A 24,574-nucleotide genomic window follows, 5' to 3' on the forward strand; every position below is an offset into this window, starting at 1 on the left:
TCCCTTAATGTTGGGGGATTAGCAGAGTAAATATGTGGGGTTATGGGAATAGGGCCTGGGTGGGATTTTGGGTTGGTGCAGACTCGATGGGCCGAATGGCCTCCTTTTGCACTGTAGGGATTCAAGGAATCCTAAGCTTCCTGATCTACAAAGCCAACAGAAGGACAGCTTTATTCACTGTTCAGCTGGAAGACTGACATGCACCAAGGACCCTTCACTCCAAATTAAACTTCTGGACAATCCACACAGATAGATTCTCTGTTTGCTCAGCGTGTACAGTGCTCACTCTCTTGTCCAATTTAAAAAGTGCAGAGACTTGAAGATCCGAGGACCTCAGGGTACACAGCGTGGGTGCTGGAGTTTAATGTGCTGAATGTTAACATACCCTGTTAACTAGACACAAGAGCAGTCGTTTGCACTTACATAACCCCTGTAAATTGGTAACATGTCCCAAGGTGTTTGACAAGAATGTAGTCAGACTGGGCTTTTTTTATTCATTCGTGGGACATGAGTGTCGCTGGCTAGCCAGCATTTATTACTCATGCCCAGTTGCCCTTGAGAAGGTGGTGGTGAGGCGCCTTCTTGAATCACTGCAATCCATGTTCTGTGGGTTGACCCACAATGCTGTAAGGGAGGGAATTCCAGGATTTTGACCCAGCGACTGTGAAGGATGTATTTCCAAGTCAGGATGGTGAGTGGCTTGGAGGGGAACTTGCAGGTGGTGGTGTTCCCGTGTATCTGCTGCCCTTGTCCTCCTAGATGGAAGAGGCTGTGGGTTTGGAAGATGCTGTCTAAAGATCTCTGGTGAATTGCTGCAGTGCATCTTGTAGATAGTACACACTGCTGCTACTGAGCGTCGGTGGTGGAGGGAGTGGATGTTTGTGGATGTGGTTTTAATCAAGCAACTTTGTCCTGGGTGGTGTCAAGCTTCTTGAGTGTTTGTTGGAGCTGCACCCACCCAGGCAAGTTGGGAATGAACATTTAGTGACATAAAAAGACAAGTGATAAAAATGATTGTCAAAGGGATAGGTTTAAAAAAAAATAAGAAAGTGAAGGGGAGGAATGGTTTAGGGAGGAAAATCTGGATCTAGGGCTGAGGGCACAGCCATCGATGGTAAAGGTCCATGATCCGCAAGAGGCCAGTTTGAAGAGAGAAAGGATTGTAGGACTGGAAGGTAAGGGAAATAGGGAAGGATAAAAACTTGGAGGGATTTGGACAAGGATGAGAATTCTAAACATCGAGGTTCAGCAAACACCTGGTTCTTGGGTGAACAAGATGGAAATCTGGATCTTCTGCAATCTGTATGGCATTGCTCAATTCTACCATCGGGAAGCTGCTTCCTGTGGTTTTAACCAGGCCTGGTAAATGAAATCTTTACAGTGAGGCCACAGAATGCTAATTAATATCCAGTGTATTTGCTTCCGGGGTGTATCTACAATACTAAAGGTATTGTTCAAATTATTGGGCTGCTTCCAACATACGCAGCTGGCGTGCATACATACACCTTAGCGCTGGAGTAAAAGGATCAGGTTTCCTTTGAGGCTCCTGTTGCACTTTGAACTCTGGATGTATTAGCCACTGAGATTATTTAAAGGGGAATCAGCCCCACTAGAGTTTATTTCCATCAGTAAAAGCAGGCGAGACGAGCTGGCATTCTAGTATGTCGGCTACCCTCAGTTAAGCCTGAAAATAACAAGGGTATAGTCGGTTTCTTTTCAGGCTGAACTGTTGGTCATTGCTTGTCAGGGGGACCTCAGGTCAGCCCCTCGATACTGCTGGCAGTGCGAACAGCGTGGGCAATGGACACTGCCAGTTCTGGCATCTGGCCATCATTGCCAGTGCAGAGAGCTGTCGCTGGGGCAGGAAGAGTTGGCAGTGGGTAATGCCACTGTGACTGCTTTCTCAGCTAATCCCAAAGTGACTGCAGTCAGTCAGGAGACCGGAGCCACGGCTGGTCTGGTACAGCCAACACGAGAAAGAAAGAAACATTACAATGAATACTGGGTGCAGAAATGGTCCAAAGTCGGTGTTTATGGTCCACATGAGACAACCTCCCAATCTTCTTCATCTCATCCTAACAACATAGCCTTCTTTGGACTTAGAATCCCTACAGTGCAGGAGGAGGCCATTCGGCCCAACCGGTTTGCACCAACTATCTCTGACAGCGTACCTTACCCAGGCCCTATCTCCCACCTTATCCCTGTAAGCCCATACATTTACCATGGCTAATTCATCTAACCTGCACATCTCTCTCAGCTACTCATAGAATCCGTGCAGTACAAAAGGAGGCCATTCAGCCCATCGATACTGGACCAACAACAATCCCACCCTATCCCCATAACCCCATGTATTTACTCTGTTGGTCCCCTGACACTAAGGGGTAATTTTTTAGCACGGCCAATCCACCTAACATCTTTGAACTGAGAGAGAAACCGGAGCACCTGGAGGAACCCCATGCAGACGTGGGGAGAATGTGCAGACCCAAGCCGGGAATCGAACTTAGATCCCTGGCACAGTGAGACAGCAGTGTTAACCACTGTGCCACCCCTAAACACATCCTTCCTATCCAACTCAAGGATATGTGGATGTGGCTCCCACATTCTAACACTGCACCTGGCTCCCTATCCAACAAACTCAGCTTGCAGATATTTATAGACACCGTCAGCCTCCAATCACAGCCACTCACTCTGCCTCCCTAATGAAGGTTTAAGATATATCAGTGAGAAGCTATCCATCAACAGCACTGATATCGCTCTGATCGACTTCCCTCGTGTCTGTTCTGCTTTTTCCTTCAGTGTCACACATCAAGATCGTTTCAGCTACACGGCACAGTGCCTGGTGTAGTCATGAATCGCACAGAGGGAATCTCAGGTCAGAGGTGTACTAGACTAGCACTAACAGGAAGGCAAGACAGGGAGAAAAGGAATCAGTCGGGTATTCCACACCGCACACCCCCCTCCATCCCATTCCCCTCCACGCACCCACTATGATAGTATACAGCAAGGAAGCAACCAGTTATGATAAAAGTGATGGCACAGTGGTATTAAAGTTTTTTTTATTGATTACAAGCAGGCTTACATTAACACTGCAATGAAGTTACTGTGAAAATCCCCTAGTAGCCACACCCTGGCACCTGTTCAGCTACACTGAGGGAGAATTTAGCACGGCCAGTGCACCTAGCCAGCACGTCTTTCAGACTGTGGGAGGAAACCGGAGCACCTGGAGGACACCCACACAGATACAGGGAGAACATGCAGACTCCACACAGACAGTGACCCAAGCCGGGAATGGGACCTCAGTCCCTGACTCTGTGAGGCAGCAGTGCTAATCACTGTGTCAACATACTATTAATCCAGAAACTAATGTTCTGGGGACCTGGTTTCAAATCCTGCCACGGCAGGTGGCAGCATTTGAGTTCAATATAAAAAATCTGGGATTAAGAATCTACTGATGACCATGTGGCCATTGTTGATTGTTGAGAAAACCCATCTGGTTCACCAATGTCCTTTAGGGAAGGAAATCTGCCACCCTCACCTGGTCTGGCCTACACATGACTCCAGAGCCAGAGCAATGTGGTTGATTCTCAACTGCCCTCAGGCAACTAGGGATGGGCAATAAATGCTGGCCAGCCAGCGACGCTCATGTCCCACAAATGAATTTTAAAAATTACTGCGGATGCTGGAATCTGAAACAAAAACGGAAAATGCTGTAAAATCGCAGCAGGTCTCGCAGCGTCTGCGGAGAGAGGATAGAACCAACATTTCAAGTCTGGATTTTGAGTTTCGGACCTGCTGAGATTTTCTGGCATTTTATATTTTTGAACTAGTGGTGAATCCTTTCACAGTTGAATACTGGTTGGGCTCACAGAGCACTGGTACACGCTATTAAAAAGGCAGCCAATGTACCCTGTAGAGTTCAAGGGTAGAACTGGCAAGAGCAGGGACACAGAGCTGGAGAAACAGGGGGAATATAATGCAGGAGGAATTAATCCACATGTTTAAAATGTCCCAGCTCTGAAATCGCTATTGGTCAGGTGCAGGGAAGAATGCGCAACAAGGGGAGGTCATGTCTGACAAATCTGTTAGAGTTCTTTGAGGAGGTAACAAGGAAGTTAGATAAAGGAGAACCAGTGGATGTGATTTATTTAGAGTTCCAGAAGGCCTTTGACAAGGTTACTGGATAGGCACATGGAACACACCAGAACGATAGGGAATGGGATAGCTTGATCTTGGGTTTGGACATAGCTCGGCACAACATTGAGGGCCAAAGGGCCTGTACTGTGCTGTACTGTTCTATGTTTCTATGTCAATGACAAGGTGCCACATAGGAAACTGTTAAATAAGTTAAGTGCCCATGGTGTTAAGGGTAAGATCCTGGCATGGATAAAGGATTGGCTGACTGGCAGAAGACAGAGAGTGGGGACAAAGGGGTCTTTGAGAAAGCAGGGGGGCTGCAGAAGAACTTGCACAGGCTAGGAGAGTGGGTAAAGAAGTGGCAGATGGAATATAATGTGGAAAAGTGTAAGGTTATGCACTTTGGAAGGAGCAATGGAGGCATAGACTATTTTCTAAATGGGAAAATGTTGGGAAATCAGAAACACAAAGGGATTTGGTAGTCCTTGTTCAAGATTCCCTTAAGGTTAATGTGCAGGTTCAGTTGCTAATTAGGAAGGCAAATGCAATGTTAGCATTCATGATGCAAGGGCTAGAATACAAGAGCAGGGATGTACCTCTGAGGCTGTATAAGGCTCTAGTCAGACCCCATTTGGAGTACTGTAAGCAGTTTTGGGCTCTGTATCTAAGGGTGGGTCCAGAGGAGGTCCACAAGAATGATCCTGGGAATGAAGAGCTTGTCACATGAGGAACAGTTGAGAGCTCCGAGTCTGTACTTGTTGGAGTTTAGAAGGATGAGGGGGGATCTTATTGAAACTTACAGGACACTGCGAGGCCCGGATAGAGTGGACATGGAGAGGATGTTTCCACTAATAGGAAAAACTAGAACCAGAGGGCACAACCTCAGGCTAAAGGGCCAATCTTTTAAAACAGAGATGAGGAGGAATTTCTTCAGCCAGAGAGTGGTGAATCTGTGGAACTCTTTGCCGCAAAAGGCTGTGGAGGCCTTAAATAATTAATAAGGGGATGAGAGTTATGGGGAAAAGGCAGGAGAATGGGGATCAGAAAAATATCAGCCATGATTGAATGGCAGAGTCGATGGGCCGAGTGGCCTGATTCTGCTCCTATGTCTTGTGGTCTAACATGGCATTCCTTAAATCTACTGTTTTCCCATGAGTATGCTAACATCAAAACAGGGTACAGAGGAATGTTCCAGAAATACATCATGGGTCTGTCATGGCAGTGTGGTCGCCTTTTTGGTGGTAGAAGTTGAGACAATGAAAAAAAATCACACTGAACAGCTGATCCTCAAACTCATGCTGTAAATTGCAATCCTGACAGGTCAAAGCTTTGAAATATGCTGGCAGCCAACAAAATAGACCAAGTGTGACAGATTCAATTTAACCTGAGAACAAGAGATCAAACAGATCCAGTCGAGGCTATGTTTGGGGAAAGGCTGCAACAACAGGTCATTCTATTGTTTAAACGTGGAAACCTGTGTTGAGATCCCTGGTGGACAGCATCATTGGAAAAGACTCGCCGAATAAAGAGTGCATGAGGGAATAGGCTGGGCCTTTTAAAAGCCCGCAGTCTGTGTGAGGCTGAATGTGCTCCATAGAAGAATGAGTTCGAATATAACACCAAGGCATATTATTAAACTTGACACCATAATGACGCAGTGAGGGGGGAGGACTTATGTTTAGGTTTTAGCCTGAAGGAATAGAAAAGGAAAGTTCTGGGCACTGAACAGGACAGATTCACAAGGATACCAAATCTCAAGAGCACCAAATACCAAAGACTCGGACAGACCAAAAATCAGTTTTATGCCAACGGAAATTTCCTGTGGGATTTTCTGCTGGTGCCCAACATGGCAGATCAGGAAACCCACTGGTGGCTGGTGCGATACTGATTTGCATTCCACTATTCGGCCTGATTCAACATGCTGGTCCAGATCACATCTGGAACAATGTGGTGTGCAGAAGTCAGGACTTGCCTGAAGCGTGCCAGGGGTGGCCTCTGGAGTTCGGGATGGAGGCTCCAGAGACCCTGGGCACTGGAACACCAGAGCAATGGATGGAGGGGAGTATCGATCAGTTGGATCTCCAGGCTTCAGCGTCTTTGAGGAGGCCCATCTTCCTGCCTCGGCGTGTTCCCGGTGATCTATCTATTTCAGGAGGTCCGTCTTCTCTCTTCAATGAAGGGTCAGTGACGTTGGGCGCCTTTTCAAGATGGTGCCCAGAGATGATGGATGATGTGTATAATCAAAGCCTCCCCGCTGCGGGTTATGGTGCTAAACCCCAGGGAGCATAATTAATGAGGTTGGGGGTGGGAAGATATGACATGGTTCCTGTTGGTCTCTGCAGCAGGAAGCACTCCAACCTCCCCAACAAAACCCCCCCCCCACCGTCCCCCACCACAGAACCTAGTCTGAGATGGGAGAATTCCACCTGATGTTTTTTCATTCATCAAAAGGAGGAAAAGAAAAATAATTTTGGAAGGGGCTCTGATTTCTCTCTCTCTCAGTCAGTTGTTCTGGGCGACAACAGTCTGGAGGATGGGTCATTCCGGAGGAGAGGTAGAACATGAGAGGGTTCCTCCAACATTGTAACACACAGCCAGAATTCTCCTTTCCATATGTATCCCACATTCCTCAATAAACAATCAGGATTTAGCTTCCCATGGCAGCCAGGAACGTGGTCAAGCACCTTAGAAGTTGGCAATAATTGCTTCCTGCTGTAGCAATGCCCCCTCTGCACGCCGCTTTTGGAGAATGTGCTCTTTGTAGTCAGTGTAATTGGAGATGATCGGGAGGTGGGGTGGGGGGGGAGCGGTCTATAGGGGCATTAAACAAAACTGCTCATCTGGCTCCTGCAGCCTGGCTTCTGTTTAGCGATCACACGGTTAGAAAACCATTTTCGGATGTTAGTCACAGACAGACAAGGCTTCCCCTGCTGCCTGTGTATGCTCACAAGACAAATGAGGCCTTTGGCAGACAGAAACATTAAGCCTGGCTTTGATCAGAGCTGCACCAGGCCTCTGAGGGTGGAGAGAGCTGTTTTGTTCTCAGTTAAATACCAGCCTGAGCAGCAATCACTGGAATGCTTGAGGGTGGCAGGAGAATCTTGTGCTGGGGAAGGAAGTGCAGGCACCTAACAGCTGGACTATCTGTCCATCCGAGTGGCAGTGCAGATTGCCATCCCACCTGGCTGCACTGGCTCGACCTTGTCTGAGCTTTTGTTAAACAAAGGCTTTAACCTCACTGGGCTGGGCAAGGGGTGAGATCGAGAGCATGTGTGAGAGTGTGTTTGTGAGTGAGTGAGGAGTGAGTGTGTATGTATGTGTGTGTGTGTGTTTTTGTGAGTGCGTGAGTGTGCGCATTTGTCTGTGTGTGTGCGCACGTGTGTTTGTCTGCATGCGTGATTGTATGTGCGTGCGGGGGCGGATGTTTGCCTGTGTGTGTGGATGCGTTGGTTGGTGGGAATGCTCAGAATGTGGTGAAGGGGATTGATGACCTGTGGGCCCACACTGCCACTTGGGATTGTGATACTGAGGCCACAGTGGAGACCTGACCCAAACCCGGTCAGGAAGAGCAGCTTAATCTTGCTGGTTATTGAATGTAGTCAGGAAAGATTGGTCATTAGCCGTGGTCCTCAAGGGACTGTGGATATCACTCTAATTGGCTACATAGCTCGAGGGACACCACTTCACATCAAGCACGGGACAGGAGCCAAGCCTACCTTCAATTCCCAGTCTGTTCGGAACCACAGTCTAGCCATCTTACCAACTGAGATAATTGGCTCGCTTCAGCAAAGATAGGGAGTGAGAAGGAGGAGGGAGCTAGGCAGTATCAATCCAAGAAACAGGTACAGACCTGGAAAGGGACAATTTACTTGATGGTTCAAAGACAAAGTTTTGTTAATCCAAATAAGGAACAACAGAGCTGCTATTCAAGATGTTGAATGGGATGGATAGGATAGAGGTGGAGAGGCTCTTCCCGCTCAGAAAGGACAGTAGGACTAGAGGGCACAGCCTCAAGATAAAGGGGGGGCGGTTTAGAACGGAGTTGAGGAGGAACTTCTTCACTCAAAGGGTGGTGAATCTCTGGAATTCTCTGCCCGTTGAAGTGGTGGAGGCTGCCTCGCTCAATATTTTTAAGACGCGGGTTGATAGGTTTTTGATAGGCAAGGGGATTAAGGGTTATGGGGAGAGGGCAGGAGTGTGGAACTGAGCCACGACAGATCAGCCACGATCTTATTGAATGGCGAGGCAGGCTCGAGGGGCTAGACAGCCTACTCCCGCTCTTATTTCTTATGTTCTTATTACACTCCTGGGTGTCCCAAATAATAGGGAGGAGGTGGAGAAATAAGTTTCAAAAAGATGCAAGAGTTGTAATGTCCTGATAATTGGGGACTTCAATTATCCAAATATAAACTGCGAAAACAACAATATTCAGGACAAATAAAGGGAGCAATTCCTAAAATGTGGGCGAGAAATCTTTCCTTATCAGTTTGCTTTCCAGCCCGATCACAAGGGAAGTAATGCTGGATCGTGATCCTGGCTGATAATTTCACTCAAAGTCAACTGGAGGTCTGACTGATGTCTGAGCTTACAGTCAGTTAGCTCAGCAATGAGCAGGGGGTGAACCTTCCACCTTCCCACAACACACTGGGTGGTAGTCATCAACCAAACCGTCCAGGATACGATGACTTTGAAAGTTGAGCAGACCGGATGGGCAAGAGGGCTTTGTCTTGGCTTTTTAGTTCGAGAATTCATGACGTCACACATCCACAATCAAGGCTTCGAAACAGAGGTTGGGTGTCTGAGATTGAAGTGCGTTGTTCTTGGTCTCAATTTCAGCCTTGGCTCCATTTCTGATCGAGGCCTGAGGTCAAGTTAGCTGAACCGGACTCAACTTAAAAGAAAACTAGCCAGACAACTCAGGAACCAGCACGGTGGCATAGTGGTTAGCACTGCTGCCTCACAGTGCCAGGGACCTGGGTTCAATCCTAGCCTTGGGTTACTCTGTGTGAAGTTTGTATATTCTCCCCGTGTCTGCATGGTTTTCTCTGGGTGCTCCAGTTTCCTCCAACAGTCCAAAGATGTGCAGATTAGGTGGATTGACCTTGCTAAACTGCCCCTTAGTGTCCCAAATGTCCAAGTTAAGTGGATTGACATGCTAAACTGCCCCTTAGTGTCCCAAGATGTGTGGGGTAGGAGGATTAGCCGTGATAAATAAGCAGGGTTATGAGGATAGGATGGGGGTTGGGCCCGTGTGAGATGCTTTTTTTGGAAAGTCGGTGCAGATCTGATGGGCTGAATGGCCTCCTTCTGCATTGAAGGGATTCTATCAAGAGAGCAACTGTGACATTATTCAACGTTGACCAGGTTGTCCTGGTGTCTTGACCAATCTTCCTCCCTCAGCCAATATCACAGTCATAGAGTGATTGAGGTTTACAGCGTGGAAACAGGCCCTTCGGCCCAACTTATCCATGCTGCCCTTATGTTTTTAAACCACTAAGCTAGTCCCAATTGCCTGTGTTTGGCCCATATCCCTCTATACCATCTTACCTATGTAAATGTTTAAACGCTTTTTGAAAGACAAAATTGTGCCTATGTCTACTACTACCTCTGGCAGTTCATTCCAGACACTCACTACCTGTGTGTGAAAAAATTGCCCCTCTGGACCCTTTTGTATTTCTCCTCTCTCACTTTAAACCTATGCCCTCTAATTTTAGACTCTTCTACCTTTGGGAAAAGATATTGACTATCTAGCTGATCTATGCCCTTCATTATTTTCTAGACTTCTATAAGGTCACACCTCAGCCTTCTACACTCCAGAGAAAAATGTCCCAGTCTATCCAGCCTCTCCTTATAACTTAATCCATAAAGTCCTGGTAGCATCCTAGTAAATCTCTTCTGCACTCTTTCTAGTTTAATAATATCCTTTTTATAATAGGGTGACCAGAACTGCACATAGTATTCCAAGTGTGGCTTTATCAATGTTGTGTATAACTTCAACAAAACGTCCCAACTCCTGTATTCAATGTTCTGACCAATGAAACCAAGCATGCTTTCTTCACCACTCTGTCCACCTGTGGCTCCACTTTCAAGGAGCTATGAACACGTGACCCTAGATCTGTTTGTTCTATAATTCACCCCAGCGCCCTACCATTAACTGAGTAAGTCCTGTCCTGGTTCGATCAACCAAAATACATCACCGTGCAATTATCTAAGTTAAACTCCATCTGCCATTCATCAGCCCACTGGTCCAATTGATCAAGATCCTGTTGCAATCCAAAATAACCTTCTTCACTGTCCACTAAGCCACCAATCTTGGTGTCATCTGCAAACTTGCTAACCGTGCCTCCTTTACTCTCATCCAAATCATTAATATAAATGACAAATAAGTTCTTTCTTCTCATTAATTATTTGTGGGACTGTGGCATGTACAAGGTAGTTATAATGTTTTTCCACATAACAAGAGGTCAAAAATTTTTTTTCGTTCAATCGTGGGACACGGGCATCGCTGGCTGGCCAGCATTTATTACCCATCCCTAGTTGAGAGTCAACCACATTGCTGTGGCTTTGAAGTCACATGTAGGCCAGACCGGGAAAGAACAGCAGATTTCCTTCCCTAAAGGACATTGCTGAACCAGATGGGTTTTTCTGACAATCGACAATGGTTTCGTGGTCAGCAGTAGATTTTTAAGTCCAGACTTTTTTTTATTGAATTCAAATTCTACCATCTGCTGCGGCAGGCTTCAAACCTGAGTCCCCAAAACATTAGCTGTGTTTCCTGGATTAATAGTCTAGCAATAATACCACCGGGCCATTGCCTCCCCATACAATTCCGTGTGTGTGATTCATTCTGGGTTTTCCCAGCCTGGGATACCAGTCTTCTGAACCTTGATGCAGGTTGTTATACACCTACAAAGATAAATGGGTTAATTATACGGGTTTCTTCATCACAACAGCCCTTCCATGTTAATTCTGACAAGCGGTTGGTACGTGCACCATGAGTTAGGATGAAATATCTTGTAAACGTCACATCATTGCCATATCCCAGAGTGATTCAATGAAATATTTTCAAATCACGCAGCTATTGGTTTGTTGAAGACGAAATCTGATTCCTTTCCCAATGAGATGAACATCCAGATAATCTACATTTGAGGGTGTTAGCTGAGGGTTAAAAGTTGCCCAGAATGTACAAGGAGAGCTCCCCATCTCTTTTTGGGCAGCACGGTGGCACCATGGGTTAGTACTGCTCCCTCACAGCGCCAGGGACCCGGGTTCGATTCCTGACTTGGGTCACTGTCTGTGCAGAGTCTGCACGTCCTCCCCATGTCTGCAAGGGTTTCCTCCAGTTCCCTCCCACAGTCTGAAAGATGTGCTGGTTAGGTGCATTGGCCGTACTAAATTCTCCCTCAGTGTACCCGAACAGGCGCCAGAGTGTGGCGACTAGGGGATTTTCACAGTAACTTCATTGCAATGTCAATGTAAGCCTAATTGTGACACTGAAACGTTCTTCGAATCTTTGAATACCCTCTGGTACAATCTTTTTTTCCATATAACCCTATTAATTACACACAAGGATTGATGAAACAATAATGCACTTTCTTTATTTGAACACAGGACTATCTACAGATAAACAGATCTACAGATTTACTGGGAGACTAAGTATGATCTCTAGCCTGCTGTTTGCTGTGCGATGTTCTGTTATGCAAGGGATAGAGGGCTATGGACCTAGAGTAGGCAGAAGGGATTAGTTTAATTTGGTGTTATATTCGGGCCTGTTCCTGTGCTGTGCTGTTCTACATTCAATGACTACAGTTCACGGAGCCAATACATCACATCCTGTCAAGGCATGTAAAGATTGACAGCGGTTTGTTTAAGATACGCCCCCTTAAAGGTACATTTCATCCTATCACAACCTCCACCTGACAGTTCAATGTCTAATTTGGAAGACGGTACCCAGGACAATGGAGTACATCGTCAGCACCACACTGGTGCGTTTGCCTAGGTTACACACTCAAGAAGCTATGGTCAGGACTGTGACCATTAAACCAAGCTAACTTTGTACTCTCTCTCAACCTGCTAAGACCGATAAAGAGGGTTCTTCTACCCCATCCCAGCATCTAACGTGAAACAAACTAAGCTGATTGATGAAGTTTCACGGTTGTATTTGGGGGTATAAATCTCGATCTGTACATTTGAAATCTGTAGGTTGCTGGCGAAAGAAAAATGAAGTTTTCCTTTCAAATTCTCCTTCCACATTGATTAAATATATTCTCCAAAGCGTTCGCCATGAAGGTCAAGTTAAGAAAAAATGAATTGAAGCAATGTTTCTGGCCTGCCCTGACCAACTAAATGATTCATATCGCTGGCTGATGCAATTCAGCCTTTTGTTTTATTGATGCGGAAGCATTTTTCTCTGCTTTCTATCTGTTCTGAACTTCTTTCATACTCTCAAATATCGGGGAAATGACACACACAATGTGGCCAACTGTGCCCTGCTGCAGAAGAAACCCTATTAGCTTCAGAACCTCACGTCAGCAGACATTAAGAGCAGTGCTGGCTACTCTATTAAGCCAGAAGTTGCATTTATCCTCAAGGTTAGGCAACATAGGATGCATTTGATGACATTTCGATGCCTTCCTTAGGGCACGGATGGCAGGGAGTGGCATAGCTTGCCAACGGGGATATACACTGTCAACCATCCTTGCGGTCACCATTGACCAGAAACTCACGCCACAGTGATCACCTTCGGTGATGCCCGAATGAAAGGACTGACGTATGAGGAGCATTTGAGGACTCTGGATCTGTACCCAATGGAGTTCAGAAGGATGAGAAGAGGGGATCTCATTGAAACTTATAGAATACTGAAAGGCCTGGATAGAGAGGACCTGGGGAAGATGTTCCCAGTGGTAGGAGAGACTAGGACCCGAGGGCACGGCCTCAGGTCCTTCAGGACCGAGATGAGGTGTAATTTATTCAGCCAGAGGGTGGTGAATCTGTGGAACTCATTGCCACAGAAGGCTGTGGAGGCCAGGTCACTGCATGTATTTAAGACAGAGATAGATAGGGTCTTGAGGGGATCAAAGATTATGGGTAAAGGCAGAAGAATGGGGATGAGAAACTTACCAGCTATGATCGAATGGCGGAGCAGACTCGATGGGCCAGATGGCCTAATTCTGCTCCTATACTTTATGGTTTTATGGACACATAAACACAGCAGCTACAAGAGTAGGTCAGAGGCTCGGAATACTGCAGCGAGTAACTCTCCTCCTGACTCCCCAGACCCTTTCCACCTTCTGCAAGGCACAAGTCAGGAGTATGATGGAATATCCACTTGCCTGGATGGGCGCAGCTCCCAATACTCAAGAAACTCAACACCATTCAGGACAAGGCGGCCCATTTCCCTTCCACAAATATCCACTCCCTCCACCACCGACGCACATTAGCAGCAGTGTGTACTATCTACAAGATGCACTGCAGCAATTCACCAAAGATCCTTAGACATTACCTTCCAAACCCACGACCATTTCTATCTAGAAGGACAAGAGCAGCAGATACATGGGAACACCACCATCTGCAAGTTCCCCTTCAAGCCGCTCACATCAGGATTTGTAAATATATCACCATTCCTTCACAGTCACTGGGTCAAAATCCTGATATTCCCTCCCTAATGGCATTGTGGGTCAACCCACAGCACGTGGACTGCAGCGATTCAAGAAGGCAGCTCACCACCACCTTCTCAAGGGCAACTAGGGATGGGCAATAAATGCTGGCCTAGCCAGCGATGCCCATGTCCCATAAATGAATAAAAAAGCACCAGCTGGATTGTACCAACACTCTGGAACAGGCAGGGAAGTGTAGGAGCCTGTAAAATGGTAAAGTGGGGTAGTACACATTGTCTTCCCGCCACCATGCCATCTTGTCAGCCTGGAGGAGATGGCAAATAGCGGCCATTTGGACCGCTGAAGTGGCCAATTAAGGAAACTTCCTATAGGCACTGACATTTTAGCAGCGGTAGCTAACTCTCTGCGAGAAAATCACGACATAAATCTTGCGCTTTTCAGACAGCTCATGGTGGGGGGCGCTCCACTTGGGCACTCTGGACCACGCCCACAGTGGCACTGGTGCCTCATGCCCTCATCAACCTGCCTTGACAGGGCCCTGTCTGACTAGCTCTGCACCTGCAGACCCCACTCACCTGGTTGTGAGGGGGCCTTCCATCCAGTGGCATTCTCTTCTCTGAGGCACAGTCCCCATCCTAGCCAGCACTCCCAGTGGCGCTGTTGGGTCTGCTGAGCTACTGGCCTTCTGATTGGCTCCTAGGTGGAGCCAAGTGGCTCCAGGAGACGCCAAAGTGAAGTTCCTGGCCAGTCGGTGGCCCTGGAAACAGAATTCAGCTCCAAATTCTACCTCACAGTACTTATGCACACGCATACATGTTGGACATTGCCTCAGGCCATAGCATCCAGATCCTTCCAAAAACAAATTTATCATTTTCACATCGACCATCCCACCCAGAAGTCCATCCCATAAACAAATTATTATTTCCAAGAAGAGCTCTTCATCATTGCTGAATATGTTAATTTGAACCAATATTCTTCTTGATTTATCTCCATGGGCCATCTTGAAATAGTCTCCTAGATTTGTTGATCCTATAGTATTTACTTTCTTGACGCCCCCCCCCACCTCCAGCCCCCGCCTCTGTCTAGAGTTTCCTCATTACTTGGACCCTCCAACATTGAGGGATTGGTATTGTGACTCCAAGGGCTCAAATCTCCCAACCCGCCCACTATGGGAATTGTAGAAACATAAAAACATAGCAGAAGGAGGCAGCCATTTGGCCCTTCAAGCCAGTTCTACCATTCATTTCAATCATGGCTGATCATCGAATTCAATATCCTGATGCCCCTCTTCCCCCCATATCCCTAGATCCCTTTAGCCCCAAGAGCTAAATCTAATTTCTTCTTGAAATCAGGCAATGTTCAGGCCTCAACTGCATTCTGTGGTCGTGAATTCCACACATTCATCACCCTCTGGGTTTCTTCTCTCCTCAGTTCTCATCTATCCTTTCACTACTCTCTGAAGGAAGTTTCTTGAAACATATTAACATTTTTTGCTGGATCAAACCATAATCCTATACCGATCAGTACATTTATAAGTTTCTTAAAGTACTAATTCAGATTCTTCAGCCATTTGTAACGGGTGAGACACGCATCATGCAAAGGTTCGTTGACCTCGGGCAGGATTTTCCAGTCTTGAGGTGAGTGCAGCTGGAAACTCCCACCCTCAATGTCTACCTCTGATCAGGACTAAAAGTGATACTGGAGGTCCATCTGGCCAGAGAAGTGTAGGACCTCAGCAGAAGATGGTGCAGGTTATAATCTACCAGTAATAACTTCATCACTTCATCATTCTACCTGCTTTGCCATGAGCTACTCTGCAGTGATTGGACCTGTTTCTATTTTCCTCGTTGCTCCTCAACATCACCCTCACATTTTTTTGTCTCAACTGCAAGCAACCAGGGGGTAAAGAGCAATAAAAAATAATTGTTCTGTACCTGTACATCCAAGAGCAAGTGTCTCATTAAGTTTAACGATTTCTTCAGAGTGTCCTGCTCCTCAGGCAGTGAATCATCGCTTGGTCTGTCTGCCATCGCTGGCTTGTTGGCGATGAAATATGTGATCTGATCATTTAAAGTATCCAGAGACTGTACAGCTGGGGAAAGAAGGCAAGCACTGGTAACTAATAACGCCATTTACCCCTCACTTATAACATTTTGTGTAAACACTTCAGTAAAACAAAGGAGATAGTAATTGACTTCAGGAAGCATAGTGTAGAACATGCCCCAGTCTACATCAACGGGGACGGAGTGGAAATGGTCAAGAGCTTTAAGTTTTTTAGACTAACAATCTGTCCTGGTCCCTCTGTGCCACTGCTATAGTTGAGAAAGCCCACCAACGCCTCTATTTCTCAGGACACCTGAAGGCCTACACACGCTTGGTTGTGAATGTCCTCACCTCCACCCTTGGTGATCAAATCCAATTCTCTTCCCTCACCTAGGCAGACTTTTGGTTGTTTCCATAGTTAGGTATTCCTAGAACAGGTCACTAATCTTCATCAGAGGGGTTCCATTCCGCATCAAACATAGTTGACTAGGAGTCTCTCCCTCTCTCACCGCCAGCCATTGGTATGTTTAAAGGGTTTTACAGGTTGACACTCAACCTGTTTGATTGTATTATCAACACAAAGTGGAGTTTATTTATTAGTGTCCTGAGTAGGCTTACATTAACACTGCAATGAAGTTACTGTGAGAATCCCCTAGTCACCACACTCCGGTGCCTGTTCGGGTACACTGAAGGAGAATTTAGCATGGCCAATGCACCTAACCAGCATGTTTTTCAGACTGTGGGAGGAAACCAGAGCATCTGGAGGAAACCCACATAGACACGGGGAGAACATGCAAACTCCACACTGACAGTGAATCATAGAATCATAGAACTCTACAGTGCAGAAAGAGGCCCTTCAGCCCATCGAGTCTGCGCCAAACACAATCCCACCCAGGCCCTACCCCCATATCCCTACATATTACACCCACTAATCCCTCTAACTACACATTCCTGGACACTAAGGGGCAATTTCTTAGCATGGCCAATCAACCTAACCCACACATCTTTGGACTGTGGGAGGAAACCGGAGTACCCGGAGGAAACCCACGCAGACACGAGGAGAATATGCAAACTCCACACAGACAGTGACCCGAGCAGAGAATCGAACCCAGGACCCTGGAGCTGTGAAGCAGCAGTGCTAACCACTGTGCTACCATGCTGCACAGTGACCCAAGCTGGGAACTGAACCCAGGTCCCTGGTGCTGTGAGGCAGCAGTGCTAACTACTGTGCCACAATGTTCCTTGACCATCAAGTCCTGGGATGGGACTCAAATCCAGAGCTACTGGGTGACAAGACTTCCCCTGGTGGTTAAGCTACTAGCAGATTGCTGTTGGTTTTCTCACGCACTTGCTCGAGGACCAAGGGGCTTTGCTCTGCCCCTGACCATTCACCCTTCATGGGGCCAAGACAGGAGGGCCAAGTTCTGCTGAAAGTGGGGTAGCTCTGACCATCCAGCGGAATACAAATCCAGCTGAAATATAACCTGATGTTTAATACATTGAGTAGAGGCATTTGTGGGTCTGCATCATATGAAAACTCCAGGCACTTAGAACATGTCAAAGAAACAGTAAGTGGAAAGCTGCGCAAAAACTCAAATTAATAGATGTTTTCTTTCATGACTTGAGGCTGAAGGAGCAGTACTTATAAATTTGACATCAAAACAAAGCAACCCAACTAATAATTCATTCCATGAATTAATCACTTTCTAATGTTGCGTTGTAATTTTCTATTCACAAGTTATTTTGCCCCTCTTACCAGTCCAAAAACACTGTTGCCTATGGCCTAACTCTCATCAAGAGGTGTTTAACCAGTACCTGCATTTGCTGAGTGAGTGATCCTGGCTATGCTTCGCCCTTTTGCTTCAGTCTATGCAAAGACTTCATTTTAAGATATTTTTGACTATGCACAATTACATTTAAATGGTAGACTGTAGGGGTTAAGCTGAACAATTGTAGCTGGCTTGACTACATGTAGAATCAGAAGGCATGATGAGATAGATAAAAATTGACTGCATTCCTGAAGGGTACACAATGCAGGCAAACAACAGTTTTCCATAACAGCAGCTGCAAGAATTGTTTTTTTAAAGATGAAGACAGCACGCAAAAAAAACTTTTCAAATATTAAGATAAGGGTTGAAATATATTTTGATTTTATAGTGAGTGAGTTCAGTTCAGCTCTTAAATTCCACTCATTTCAGTACACATGTTTCTTGTAGAGGGCCTGCCTGAGAAGCCAGTCTCCAAGTTCGCTTTTTTGATTCTGTCATGTTAATTCTTTAAGTTCTTTTCAATAAAGGAAAACCATTCTAAAACTCATGCCACAGCCATCCTCTCCACTCTTCAAATGGACGAACGGACCTAGCACTGGTTCCTGATCTGGCAACGCCTCAAGATTAAATTTTTCATCACTTGAATCTCTCCCTGTCCTTGTTCCTCTCTATTGCTGTAAGCTCCCCCTCACCCTTCAATCTTCCGAGATCTCAGGGCTCCTCCAGTTCTGGCCTTTGCGCACCACCCCCCCAACCAATTTTCATCACTCTGCCATTGGCAGTTAAACATCCAACTGCCAGAGACCCTAAACTCAGGGTCTCTAGGGATGGGCAATAAATACTGGCTAGCCGACAATGCCCATCTCCCACAAATGAATTTTAAAAAGTCTCTCTTTCTACCTCATGCTCCTTAAAACCTTGCATTTTGGCCGTGCTTTTTGGCCATCTGTTCTAATATCTCCTTGTAAGGCTTGTGTCAAATTTCATTTCATACTGCTCCTATGAGGCGTCTTGGGATGTTTCATTGATAAAGGTGCTATATAAATGCAAGTTGTTTTTGGTGTTGAAAGTGGAAACTGTTTCACATGCAAAAATGGCCCGTTTTTAATCCAAGATTATCAAAATATTTCCCTAAATCTCTTCCACATTGCCAAGAACACCAAATTGGAAGATCCTCGGCTTGATCCTGACTCCACTTGTTCAGCTGATCCAATCCCTATGATTTCAATACAACAACTTCTGCATCACTGTGCCCGAGGGATATTCAGCTAGGGTGGGTCTCACTCCTACTCAATTCCTGCTGGTGTTTGTATCTTTGCGTCCACTGACCAGTGGACATCAGGTAGACGCAGGATGAGGCTCAGCTATGAAAACATCCTCTGACACTCACTTTCACAATTCACAGATGGAGAATGGTCGAGCTACAGGAATGTAGTGTAGGGTGGCACGTTGGCATGGTGGTTAGCACTGCTGCTTCACACCACCAGGGACCCAGGTCCAATTCCAGAACTGTCTGTGGAGTTTGTACGTTCTCCCTGTGTCTGTGTGGGTTTCTTCCAGGTGCTCCAGTTTCCTCCCACAGTCCAAAGATGTGCGGGTTAGGTTGATTAGCCATGGTAAATTGACTCTAGTGTCAGGTAACTAACAGGGTAAATATATGGGATTATGGAAATAGGGCCTAGATGAGATTGTGTTCAATGCGGACTCAATGGGCCAAATTGCCTCCTTCTGTACCGTAGGGATTCTCTGGATAATGGCATACAGTCTTAAGAATCATAGAATCCCTACTGTGCAGAAGGAGGCCATTCAATCTGTTGAGTCAGCACTGACTCTCTCTGACAGTATCTTACCCAGGTCCTTTCCCCAGCCCTATCCCCATAACCCCATATATTCACCATGGCTAATCCATCTAACCTACACATCTTGGGACACTAAGGGACAACTTAGCACAGCCAATCCAACTAACTCGAGAGACTGACAGTTCATGGTGACATAAGAAAGTTACTTCAATAAAGTCTGGTCACTTGCAGGTCAGCACTGTGTACAGTCTAATGTGGCACATTACAAAAAGGATGCAAAGGCACTGGAGAGGTGCAGTGAAGATTTACAAGGATGATACCAGAAATGTTTGCATATCCAGATCGGAAACGGATTGAGAGGCTGAGGGCTCTTTTCTCTAGAGAGAAGAAGGCAGAGTGGTGACCTTATAAAGGTCTTTAAAATTCTGAAAGGTTTTGATGGAATGGATACAGAGAGGATGTTCCTCTCATGGGAAAGATCAGAACTAGAGACTGTCACTAAAAGATAGTCACCAAGAAATCCAGTCAGGAATTCAGAATAAACTCCTTTTACCCAGAGAATAAAGAGAATGTGGGGTTTGTTACAACAGGGAACGGTTGAAGTGAATCACACAAATTAAGGGGCAGCTAGGCAAATGGATAAGGCAGGGGGATGGGTGGGTTACGAAGAGAGATTTAGATGTAGACAGATGGGAGGAGGTTTGAGTGGAAAATAGATGCCCGCATTGATTAGTTGGGCTGAATGGCCTGTTCCTGAGCCCTATATCCTTTGTGGTGAAAGTCATGGGTTATCAAGCCCTCTGTGATTCTGCGCAGTAGGTGGTTGATGGTATGGCACAGTGGCATGGCAGCACAGTGGTTAACACTTCTGCCTCACAGTGCCAGGGACCCGGGTTTGATTCCAGCCACGGGTCACTGTCCATGTGGAATTTGTACGTACTCCCCATGTCTGTGTGGGTTTCCTGCAGGTGCTCCGGTTTCCTCCCACGCTCCAAAGATGTGCAGGTTAGGTGGATTGACCATGCTAAATTGACTCTAGTGTCCCAAGATGTGTAGGTTAGATAGATTAGCCATGGTAAGTGTGTGGGGTTACAGGAATAGGACAGTGAAGACGGCCTGGGTAATATACTCTGGTGCAGACTCGATGGCCCAATGACCTCTTCTTGCACTGTTGGGATTCTATGATTCCACGGGTGGAATTTTCAGCAGCGCTCGCTCCAAAACCACAAATTTCCACCTGAGATCAACAGATTTTCCGTGGTCCACACCCCTGCCTACTACAATTCCCGTGGCAAGCGGGACAGGAAAATTCCCCTCTGTGACTCTTAATGTCTTCCCAGATGGCCTTGCAAACACTCAAAAAACATTCCCGAAGGAACGAACAGATCGGAATGAGTGACCGAACATCGAAGCCAGAGTGTGGGCAGTGCTGATGAAACCGCACCCCAGTCACCAGAGAAAAACACTTCTGCAGATAAACATTTCCCTGTAGCGTTCATGTCGAGGGGGCGAGAATACAAGAGCAGGGATGTACTGCTGAGGCTGTATAAGGCTCTGAGCAGTTTGGGGCTCCATACCTAAGGAAGGATGTGGTGGTATTGGAGAGAGTCCAGAGGAGGTTCACAAGAATGATCCCTGGAATTAAGGGTTTGTCATATGAAGAGCGGTTGAGGACTCTGGGTCTGTACTTGATGGAGGTTGAGAAGGCTGAGCAGTGATCTAACTGAAACTTAGAAGCAGACATGATGGGCCAAATGGCCTAATTCTGCTCCTGTGAATTACAAGAGCAGAATTAATTTGTGGAATGATTGGTTGGTTGGGTTTGCATTTGGGGTTAAATTTATAGGCAATGTTCTGCAAATTCCCCAGCCTCAAAACAGGAAGGAAAACATCTCCTTAAAGTTCGTGCCGTATTGACAGGACGGTGAAACAATTAAACTAGCTGGAGTTTGCTCGTGGCAAGGACTGTCAATATCAGTTTTATTTCTGGCGCTGTTTCCTTTTTTTGCTGATCCAGGGGAATGAAACTCGACCTTCATCCAGTGTCAGTGCCGAACAATCCCAGCTCACAACGCTGCTCGCTTCTACCCAATCGCCAGGCATTTCCACAACGTCACCGGGACTTCACTGCTTCTGCACCAATAACAGGCCAAATCACAGGCAGTTTTAGCTTGTGTACCAGTGTCCGAAAGAACGTCAAGGAAAACTGGGTAGGGGACACATTTTCATATTCCTCTGCTCCGAAAGATGATGCTGTGCAGTGCTGGGATTTTATTTTTACTAACCATAAGGATTTTGCTGCCTCATAGTTCATGGGATGTAACGGGCGCACTGTGCATACACACTAATGTCACAAGCAGGCTTAAATTAACACTGCAATGAAGTCACTGTGAAAATCCCCTAGTCGCCACACTCTGGCACCTGTTCGGGTACAAACGAGGGAGAATTTAGCACGGCCAATGCATCTAACCAGCACGTCTTTCAAACTGTGGGAGGGAACTGGAGCACCTGGAGGAAACCCACACAGACACAGGGAGAATGTGCAAACTCCGCACACAGTGACCCAAGCTGAGAATTCAACCTGGGTCCCTGGCGCTGTGAGGCAGCAGTGCTGACCACTGTGCCACCGTGCCACTCCATTCAGTGGAGCTTATGATCAGGAGTAGGCCATTTGGCCTTCATGCCTGTTCTGCCAGTCAGTCAGATCTGTATTCCTTCACACATTTCCTTAACACGGATCTATGAATCTATTTTGAAATTTTTAATTGAATGCCAATCTTTTGTGGGAGAAAGTGCCAGAAAACCTCTGCCGTTTGTGTGAAGAAGTGCTGACCAGCATTGCCCCTGAACAAACTGGTTTTAATTTTAAGGTTCTTCCTGTACCTGATAGAAAAAAGTTTCCATTGGCCCCATCAGCTTCTTGATAGTGGTGTGTGCAGATACTGTTCGCAAACCTTTATCCAGTTGGCCAATGTACATTCACTCCTAAGAGGCTGAAAGTGGTTTGATGTGCTTGTGGTATCATGGTGTCCCTACGCACAATCTAATTCCTGTCGCTGTGTGGAAGCTGAGGTGATGGTAAGTGACTTGCCCACTGTGGGCAGCTGAGTCTTGGTGCGATGAGGATTAGGATGATTTACTGGGCCATGTGTGTGAGCATGAGCATGAGTGCATGCGTGAGCGTTTATGTGTAAGCATGAGTGTGTTTATGTGCGTGAGTGTGAGCACGTGAACGTGTGTGTTTATGTGCGTGAACGTGTGCGTCCGGATGGCTGACTTGCTTCCCATCTGTCATTGTCAACTGCCTCCCCTTTGACCCCTTGCTCCGAATGTACTTTGGCCCCAAAGAACTCCTAGTAACTATATCAAATGTAACTAAATTTCTAGATGTCCAGAACACCAACAACTTGTCCTGGTCCCTCCACGCCAACGCTTTAGTTAAGGAAGCTCACCAACACCTCTACGTTCTCGGCAGGCTAAGGAAATTTGGCATATCTGCTACGACTCGCACCAAGTTTTGCAGTTGCACCATAGAAAGCATCCTTTCTGGATATATCACAGGTTGGTATGGCTCTTGATCTGCCCAAGACTGCAAGAAACTCCAAAGGGTTGTGAACATAGCTCTATCCATCACTCAAACCAGCCTCCACTTCCCACTGCCTTGGAAAAGCAGCCAGCATAATCAAGGACCCCTGCCCCCCACACACACTCAGGCATTCTCTGTTCCACCTTCTTCCATCAGGAAAAAGAGATAAAAGTCTGGGGTCACGTACCAACCGACTCAAGAACAGCTTCTTCCCTGCTGCTGTCAGACCTTTGAATGGATTTACCTTGCATTAAGCTGATCTTTCTCTACACCCTAGCTATGACTGCAACACTACATCCTGCACCTGCTCCTTTCCTTCTCTCCTATGTACTTTATGAGCAGTATGCTTTGTCTGTATAATGTGCAAGAAACAATACTTTTCACTGTATCCCAATATATGTGACAATAATAAATGAAATTAAATCAGGAGTCGACACTGAAGGGCAGAAAACAAGCACCCAGATAAAGGAAGTCCCCCTCTCTCTAATAACACTAGCAATAATGCCAAGAATAAATCCAGATACACAAAATCAACCCATAAAACAGCACAGTTATTAAATGGAATTGTGTTTTAAAAGGTCTACTAAATGAAATGAACTCAGCTGTGTAGTAAAGCTATTGCCAGAGTCACGGGGGACCCTAAGCATCAGTGCAATAAGAATTTAGTTGATAATATAGTGGCACTGGAGGGAACAAAACCACAATGTTTTCTGGATTAGCTTCTTAGGGTGAGCATTTTTGAATATTTATATTAATTACAATTTCGATTTCCCAGGAAAAGCGGCCTTAATTGGTCAGCGAAAGCAAGCGAATGATTGCAAACAGGTCTTGGGAGTAAATGGGCAGCCAGCAGTCAAGTCTCAGGGTGTTTGGACACGGAATAACAATGAGGGAGAGCCACAAGTCTGTACTGGAATGAAAAATTTTTTCAAAACATTGCGCATTAACACATCAGAGTTGGAAAAATCCACTTTTGGCATTTCCTTGATGCTGAACCATACACACCAGATGGTAATCAAAAGGGAATATGCCTTTTAATCTCCTTTTCCTAATTTCATGGACAATCTTAAGATGTTACATTTTATTGTCTGTGATCACTTATATCTGTGAGTGTGTGTGCGTGTGTGTCAGCGTATGCGTGTGTCAGCATATGCACGTGTCAGCGTATGCATGTGTGCGTACAATTGTGCGTGTGTGTACGATCGTACGTGTGTATGTGTGATTGTGTGTGAGCGTATGTGTGTGTGTGATTGTGTGTGAGCGTATGTGTGTGTGTGATTGTGTGTGAGCGTATGTGCGTGTGTGATTGTGTGTGAGCGTATGTGCGTGTGAGATTGTGTGTGAGCGTATGTGCGTGTGTGATTGTGTGTGAGTGTATGTGCGTGTGTGATTGTGTGTGAGCGTATGTGTGTGTGTGATTGTGTGTGAGCGTATGTGCGTGTGTGATTGTGTGTGAGCGTATGTGCGTGTGAGATTGTGTGTGAGCGTATGTGCGTGTGAGATTGTGTGTGAGCGTATGTGCGTGTGTGATTGTGTGTGAGCGTATGTGCGTGTGTGTGATTGTTTGTGAGAGTATGTGCGATTGTGAGCGTATGTGCGTGTGTGTGATTGTGTGTGAGCGTATGT

The 24,574-nt window shown here is 46.2% G+C and overlaps 1 protein-coding gene across 3 annotated transcripts in view; it reads right to left on the bottom strand.

Annotated features, from left to right (window-relative positions):
- The window catches only part of kazna (kazrin, periplakin interacting protein a), a 610,507-nt gene that overhangs the window by 437,496 nt on the left and 148,437 nt on the right, over positions 1 to 24,574 (bottom strand). For all 3 annotated transcript variants that reach the window (XM_080214942.1, XM_080214943.1, XM_080214945.1), the window contains one exon: positions 15,686 to 15,843. In XM_080214942.1, coding sequence (XP_080071068.1) covers positions 15,686 to 15,843 — 158 coding nt within the window. The remainder of the gene's footprint in view (positions 1 to 15,685; positions 15,844 to 24,574) is intronic.

The sequence above is a fragment of the Carcharhinus amblyrhynchos genome, chromosome 30 (genome assembly GCF_965287045.1).
Source record: "Carcharhinus amblyrhynchos chromosome 30, sCarAmb.v2.hapA, whole genome shotgun sequence".
Classification (NCBI taxonomy): domain Eukaryota; kingdom Metazoa; phylum Chordata; class Chondrichthyes; order Carcharhiniformes; family Carcharhinidae; genus Carcharhinus; species Carcharhinus amblyrhynchos.